Source organism: Ricinus communis, chromosome 9, assembly GCF_019578655.1.
Source record: "Ricinus communis isolate WT05 ecotype wild-type chromosome 9, ASM1957865v1, whole genome shotgun sequence".
NCBI lineage: Eukaryota > Viridiplantae > Streptophyta > Magnoliopsida > Malpighiales > Euphorbiaceae > Ricinus > Ricinus communis.
This window is the reverse complement of record NC_063264.1, coordinates 18,628,678-18,636,822: the sequence shown is the minus strand read 5'-3', so window position 1 is coordinate 18,636,822 and position 8,145 is coordinate 18,628,678. Positions and strand designations below refer to the sequence as shown.

Here is an 8,145-nt window from a genome sequence, read left to right as displayed (position 1 = left end):
TCTTTTAAATAATTCCTCCTCCTGCTGCGAACATGGCCGTGTTGATGCCTGTGTTAGGAACATGGCCTGGTGTTGATGGGCGTGTTAGGAACATGGCCCCATACTGATGGACTGTGTTATTCTCTGTGGTTGTGATCCTTAACGCTTCATTTTTCTTTGATGTCAAATGCACCAACACGGCCCGTTCTGGTGCCCGTGCTCGGAAAACGGCCAGTGTTAAAACCAACATGATCGTGTTCAATTTCCTCATGCACGAATTGACTCGTTTCGGCAATTTTGACGTCCAATTCTGCTCCAATTCTTCCCTTTATCACTCTTTGACTTCTTTTGGACCTACAGCACACAAACAAACACATAGGCTGAGTGTTGGAACCAATTCACATCCAAATGTACATAAAGTCAGCCTTAAAACCCTATTTAAATGTGTGTATTCTATGCATATCAAATCACCTCACACTTAGCTCATTGCTTGTCCTCAAGCAATCAAAAGTAAAATAAGGAAAATAAACCACTAAGGAATGACACTTAAACTGATAAACAAGCTAGAGAGCCCCTGCACATATCCTTAACAAGCATAAGTCAAGCAAAAAGAAATGAAGCACTCAATTCAAGTATCAAAACCAAGATGCTAATGATTCATAAAATACTATCTCAACAAAATTATTTAGAACCAACTCCTCACAAGATTCACTCTAAATCACTCAAAGTGTTTAATCGCTCAATGCATCAAATACTGCCTTACTTACTATATGCTTGCTCTTAAATCCTACTTCTACCACTTATGGAGAGTCAAAAACCATGTTAAGAGGTCTTTATAACGGTTGTAATGAGAATTAGATAAGGGTAAGTAAATTTGGTAAGAGTTGAACCTATGGTGTTCTGCAATGAGATAAATGACCTGCACACAAGCCACAGTAATCACAAGGAGTAAACAATGGACAGTAGTCCAAGGTGGGAAATAGGAATCAAGTCAAAATGTAAACTCCCAAAACCAATTAAAGAATTAGCTGACTTACTTTCTTTCTTTTCATCACCCTTTTTTTGATTTTGTTTTTGTATAAGAGAAGAAACATTCACATAATAGAGTGAATTTCTTTGGGATTGAAGGAAGCTACTACAAGATTCCAACGCTATCCTCAAGACAAAAATTGCCAATAAAAACAACTCATATGCAAAATCATAATGCAAAGCAAAACACAACTAAGTGGTAATGAAATATGATAAAAACAGTGAAAGAAGGGGTTATCCAATGAATCAATAAACGAATGAAGGCTATTTGGCTAGAATGAAAGACCTAAGTGCCTCTATCATACAACTTGTTAAACTCTCCTTGTGGCCATCATAAACATTACCGAGCAAGTTCTAAAAGTAAAGACAGTAATTGGCACTCTAAAAAAGAAATAGATAAAAGCATGTAAAACGTATGCTTACAATTGAGGCTCAATTTCTCACAAGTGTGCTTTTTGAGTAGGTTCCAAATAAAAATCACCAAAGCAACTTAGTGTAAAACTCAAACTAATTAACTTACATTCTTCCGCAAGACTGGACACTATCGGTTTTACCCGATCGCATGGACATAAACATGAATTCAAAATCAAGTCAACAGTAAGAGCATCGAAACAAAGTGAAACTTTTTCAAAAGCTTACAAAAGAATTGCACAAAGAATAAACAAATAACTGAGATGGGATAAATGAAATGCGATATATACACTAGAAAAGGATCTAAATTTAATATACAAAACAATAAAAACACAATAACAAGTGTATATAAATATCACCACCCCACACTTGAAGGACACACTGTCCTTAGTGTACAAAATATAAGAAATGAAAAAGGAAAAAGAGCTAATACTGCCCTGACTATGGCTCTGGAGTGAAAAGAGGTGCATAATCAGGGATATCAGGGCGTTGGATGGTCTGTGGTGGAGGAATGGCTACCCTTTGAGGGTCGGAAGTAGTGTCACCTGCAAGAGCTGGTGGATCAGCCGGAACAGCGTCGGTAAGAGGCTCGTCAGGCTGCTCCGGTGAAGGATGCTCAGTCGGAAAAGGAGGGTTAGCTGGATCATCTGCTAGCGGGATGTCAAAATGGCTCTGTACAAGAACCCGACTCTGTGGACTGGTAGGGGCATAGTCTGTAGCAAACATATCATCAAACATGTCAGTGGCCATAGAGGCCTCTAACCTACCACCCTGCTCAATCAGGGCATGAAGCATAGCCCTCTACCTCTCAAACTGAGCCATCATCTGGCTCTTAAACTCAGCTTGATGCTGTAAAAGGTCCTGCTAAAAAGCCTCTACTCGAATGAAGTGCTGTTGCTGCTACTCTACCAACCTCTGCACTCTAAGCTGCAGCTCTTTAAACTCAATAGGGGAGATTCCTAAAACAACTGAAGAAGACCTAGAAGGAGCTGAAGTACACGGTCTGGAGGAAGACTTTGGAATATCAGAAGAAGGGGGTGGAACATCCTGTGTACCAGGGGCTCGTGGGGCAGGTCGCTCCTCTTTGAGTACTGCCAAGAGAGCACTCCTCAGTCTATACTCTGGTCCTAGCGGACCCTGCCTATGAGTCACCACCCCCATACGAACCAATTGGGGCAGTCCCAACGTCTCCATTACCCCCAGCTCTATCAATTGTGGTACTGCCTCCTCCAAAACTCCTAAGCTCCTAGCTAGCCAAGTAATGTAAGTCCCAACATAGAAAAATACCTTCTTTGAGTTGTTATAGAAGGCACTGATCTGTTTGGCCAATAAGTATCCCATGTCGACGGACTGGTGCTGTTGCATGCTGTAAAGTATAAATAGGTCCGGTTGGGTAACTATACCATCGCTATCTCCCTTGCAGTGATGGTCCTAGCCAGCAATGCATGCAAGTACCGCAGTTCCTCAGGCAAGTTAGATGCCTTGGACTGGCTGGCACTATAACCCTCAGTGTCATCAGAAATCTCGGCCCACATCTGCAGATATGACATACCAGGCGTGTGTATACAACGACTATATATCTTCCCAGCTACATCCTCCTCAGTCCACAAACCCAAATGTACCGTAAACTATTGTACACTCATCGTGAAAGTCCGCTCTGCTAGTCTGAAATAATAGCATCCGGCTGCCGAAAGTCCCGCAACTAGCTCTACAGGAAGAAAGTGCTAGCGAACTCCACAGTCAACTCCTTATATGTCGGTTCAACTATCTCAAAGAAATGCTAAAACGGGGGTGTCTTAAGGTATCGGCGGGACTGCAGCTGCAAGTCCAACAGTCTCTAGTGCTAGCCAGTCTATCCTACGCCCCTTTCCCAAATCTTTGTGCCTCATCGACTAGTATCTCTACTTGAAGGTGGGCTGCCCTTGGAAAAGTAGGAATCTATGGCGCTGTGGTGGTCTAATTTAGCCTGAACTAGTCGGTGCATCGCTGACGATCGAGAGGAAAAGGAACCATCGGTCCACCTCCTCTTGTAAACTCTTGATCCTCGTCTATTGGACATGGTACCTGAAAAAGAGATTTTTAGTGCTAAGGATCAATGAAACTCTGGCAGCATAACGGCATAAAATGGACAAACCAAACGATTGAACTCGATAAAGTTAAACCGTTCAATGCCCTACAAAGAAAATTCAATCCATAACATTGCCAACCATGATGCTAACCAATTAAATTCTCAATTTATCCATCTCAAGTCTAAATTCGTCATAATCCATCTTAAGGCAAACCAACAAACTATAATAGAATAGATACACACAGAGTTGACTAAATATGTTAGAGCCAATTATTTAGCGACAACCAAGAATAATAGAGAGGAAAAGAAGGAAAGTGTACCTTAGTAAAAGGTATTCAGTGCACAGTCACAATAATAATGCAGCCAAATAATTAGCATAATTAGAAAACCAAGGAATAGCATTAGTTACCTGCATTGAGCATAAGTGCTCATCCAGAAAGAAGTCATTGATCGTTTGCTCATTAAGCTCCTCCAAGTGCGGGTTCTCCAATCGAGAAAGATGGTCTGCTATAAGAGTTTCAGCTCCTTGTTTTTCCTTAATTTCCAAGTCATATTCCTACAATAAAAGAACCCAACGAATCAATATACGCTTAGAATCATGCTTTGAAAATAAATACCTTAAAGCAGAATGATCCGTGTAAACGATTGTCTTTGACAGCACAAGGTAAGAACAGAATTTATCAAAGGCGAACACTATAGCTAGGAGCTCCTTCTCTATGGTGGTATAGTGTTCTTCGGCATCCGTAAGTGTCTTGCTAGCATAGTAAATAGGTTGGAACTTCTTCTCCCTACACTGGCCTAAAACAGCTCCAACTGTAAAATCACTAGCATCGCACATAAGCTCAAAGGGCAGCTCCCAATTAGGAGAAACCATGATAGGAGCCGTGGTTAGTTTTTCCTTTAATAACTCAAAAGTTGCTAAACAGTCATCATCAAATTCAAAAGGCACATCTTTTACTAGCAATTGAGTTAAAGGCCTAGCAATTTTAGAAAAGTTCTTAATGAACCTTCTATAAAACCCTGCATGCCTTAAGAAACTTCTAACAGCCCTAACCGATGTAGTGGGAGGTAGCTTACTTATAACTTCCACTTTAGTTCTATCTACTTCCATCCCTGCATGTGACACTTTATTTCCTAACACTATACCCTCTTGGACCATAAAATGACATTTTTCCCAATTCAACACAAGGTTAGCTTCAACACACCTAGCTAACATCCTTTCCAAATTATGCAAACAATAGGAAAAAGAGTTACGAATACAGAGAAGTCATCCATGAAGACCTCCATCGACTCCTCTATCATGTCATGGAAAATGGCCATCGTACACCGCTGAAAGGTCGCAAGCACATTACATAAGCCAAACGGCATCCTCCTATAAGTAAAAGTGCCATAAGGACAAGTGAATGTCATCTTCTCTTGGTCTTCTAGTGCTATTGGAATCTGAAAGTAACTAGAAAAATCGTCAAGGAAATAATAATACATATGGCTTGAAAGCCTCTTAAGCATTTGATCAATAAAAGGAAGGGGAAAGTGGTCCTTTCGGGTTGCATCATTCAAGCGTCAGTAGTCTATGCAAACCTGAAAGCCCGTTACCGTTTGTATAGGAATCAGCTCCTCCTTTTCATTTTTCACCACCGTCATGCCCCCTTTCTTTGGGAACCACCTGCACAGGACTCACCCAAGCACTGTCAGAAATAGGGTAAATTAAACCTGCATTAAGAAGTTTAATTACCTCCTTTTTAACCACCTCCTTCATATGAGGGTTCAACCGCCTTGGTGGCTGTACCACTGGTTTGAACTCATCCTCCATAAAAATCTTATGACGGTAGTAACTCAGGTTTATCCCTAGTATGTCAGCCATCCTATACGTAAATGCCTTTGCAACACCATCTCTCTCTCCTCAGGTGTGAGATGAGCGAAAATAATGACCGGTAAGCGCTTTGCTTCATCTAAGTAGGCATACATTAAGTGCGCTAGCAATTCTTTCAACTCAAGCACGGGTGGCTCCCCCAAAGAAGGCTTCAGCTTCTTTACTCCTGACCTGTCAAGATCAACAAAACCATCAGTCTTTTCATTAATAAAAATCAACAGCTAATAAGTGCTCTAGCTGCTCCAACACTTATTCATTAGACAAATTATCCTCATTTTCTTGCATTGCCACTTGCAAAGGATCATCAATCAACATTTCCTACAATTGAGACTCCACAATATCATCAACAACATCTATCGAACATACAGTGTCATCGTGCTCATATGGGTGTCTCAAGGATTTAGTCAAATTAAACATAATGCTCTCATCATCTACCCTAAGTTCCAGCTTTCCACTACTAACATCTATCAAAGCTCTAGATGTAGCTAAAAATGGTCTACCTAGGATTAATGGAACATCACTCTCACCATCCATCATTTTTCAACTTTAACTAGCACATCCTCTATAATCCCTTTCGGGTATTTAACAGTTCTGTCTGCTAGTTGTATACTCATCCTCGTAGGAGTTAGCTTAGATATACTTAGTCCTAACTCCTCAAACAATGAGCTAGGCATCAAATTGATGCTAGCTCCCAAATCAGCTAATGCTAGCAATTTCAATTTATCCCCAATCAAACAAGGTATAGTAAAACTCCCTAGGTCACGTCGTTTGATTGGAATCTTGCTCTGAAACACTACTGAGCATTCTGCATTCAAGGTCACCAATCCTAAATCCTCTAACTTCCTCTTGTTGCTTAGAATCTCCTTTAAAAACTTCATATACTTTGGCATCTGTGAAATAGCTTCAATAAAAGGCAAGTTCATCCGCAATAGTTTAAAAAGATCTAAAAATTTACTGAATTGCTAATCAACTTTGTCCTGCTTGAGTCTTGCAGGATATGGAATGGGATTTAGTATGGCCTCGAGGGGATCTTCTTCGAATCCTCCTTCTCTTCAACTGCTTCCTTTCCTTTCTCCTCAGGCTTGTCTTCCTTTTCTGACTCATCCACCTGCACATCAAAATCATCATTAGTAAAAGGCATAGATGCACTAGGAAGTTCCTTACCTGATCTCAAAGTAATTGTTTTGGCATGCTCCCTTGGATTAGACTCTGTGTTACTTGCAAGTGTGCCTGGTTGCCTCTCAACCATAATCCTAGACAACTGCCCAATTTGAGTTTTCAAGTTATGAATTGAAGCTTGTTGATGCCGAATGGCAGTGTCCGTTTGTTGAAATATGTTCTCTAAAGTTGCAATGAACTTCGTCATCAACTCTTCCACGCTAGGCTTCTTCTCTTGACTACCTCCTGGTTCATGGGGAACATAATGCATAGGTTATTGCTGATGCAACCTCTAATATCCTAGTGGACCTTGGTTATTGGAATTCCTCCATCCAAAATTAGGATGATTCCACCACCCTGGGTTTTATATACTGCTGTAGGGATCATTCTGCTACCTAACTACATAATCAACATGCTCAACGTTAGAAACATTAGTAGGCATAGAACATGCAAACATACCTCCTGCTTATAATTGGTGCTTTAATGCGGTCCACCACAGAATTCACATCCGGGCTGAGCTGCTTGGACCGGCATATGAAGTTGTTCTATCTTTTTAGACAGTAGCTTTACTTGTGCCGCCAAGGCTGCTGTAGCATCTGCCTCAACCCGATATACAGCGGGCTTTGGACTTCTAGCCCGTGGGGTTTGCCACTGATAAGTGTTGGTGGCCATCTCTTCTATCAAATCCTAGGCTTGCTCAGGTGTTTTGCTATTGATAGCTCCCCCTGCAGCTGCATCTACCATTTGTCTAGTGGCCGTATTCATGCCACTATAGAATGTCTGCACTTGCATCCAGAGAGGAAGACCATGGTGTGGGCAACACCTTAACAAGTCCTTGAAGCACTCCCAGGCTTCGTACATCGATTCTCCTTCACCCTGCACAAAAGAAGATATGTTATTTCGCATTTGACAGTCTTTAGCAGGAGGGAAATACTTATTCAAAAAATTTTCAGCCAAAAAAGTCCAAGTAGTGATCATTTTATGTGGCAAGGACTGCAGCCATCTTTTCGCTCTATCCCTCAAAGAAAAAGGAAACAACCTCAATCGTATGGCATCATCGGTTGTTCCATTAATCTTAAAGGTATCACATATCTCCAAGAAGTTGGCGATATGCTCGTTTGGATCTTCGCTCGCCAATCCTCAAAATTGCACCATATTCTGGATCATTTGGATCACGTTTGGCTTTATTTCAAAACTATTGGTTGCCACGGGAGGCCTCACTATCCCAGTTTGCGTCCCTGCTAGAGAGGGCCTAGCAAACTCGTACATGGTCCTATCATCATCACCTCCATTTGCATTGTGGTTCTCCATCTCACTAGTTCCAAGAACAAGAATCTCTGCTCCAATCTCCTCCTCTACTGTTTGCAAATGCCTCCTTAGCAATCTAAGAGAGCGCTCGGGTTCAGGTAAAGGCTCTGTAAGATCAGAATTAGAGCTCCTTGTTATAAACTACCTGAGCACAACAAAGAACAACAACACCAACAAACAAAATAAGAACAAAAACTATACACAGAAAACAAACTATAACCAAAAATAGAAATGACTAGACTAACAAATATCAAAATTTCAATTTAGCTCACAGAAAACCGTTCCCCGGCAACGGCGCCAAAAACTTGATGGTCGCAAAGTC

At 41.1% G+C, this 8,145-nt stretch overlaps 1 protein-coding gene and 1 non-coding gene across 2 annotated transcripts; one reads left to right on the top strand and one right to left on the bottom strand.

The window, feature by feature from the left end:
• Positions 1 to 5,890: 5,890 nt before the first annotated feature.
• Positions 5,891 to 6,280, bottom strand: LOC125371203. The gene has a single exon (XM_048379740.1). It carries the CDS (start codon positions 6,278 to 6,280, stop codon positions 5,891 to 5,893), a length of 390 nt encoding a protein of 129 aa, XP_048235697.1.
• Positions 6,281 to 7,317: 1,037 nt separating this feature from the next.
• Positions 7,318 to 7,423, top strand: LOC112536431. The gene has a single exon (XR_003080452.1). It is a non-coding gene; the product is annotated as a small nucleolar RNA R71 (small nucleolar RNA).
• The last annotated feature ends 722 nt before the right edge of the window (positions 7,424 to 8,145 follow it).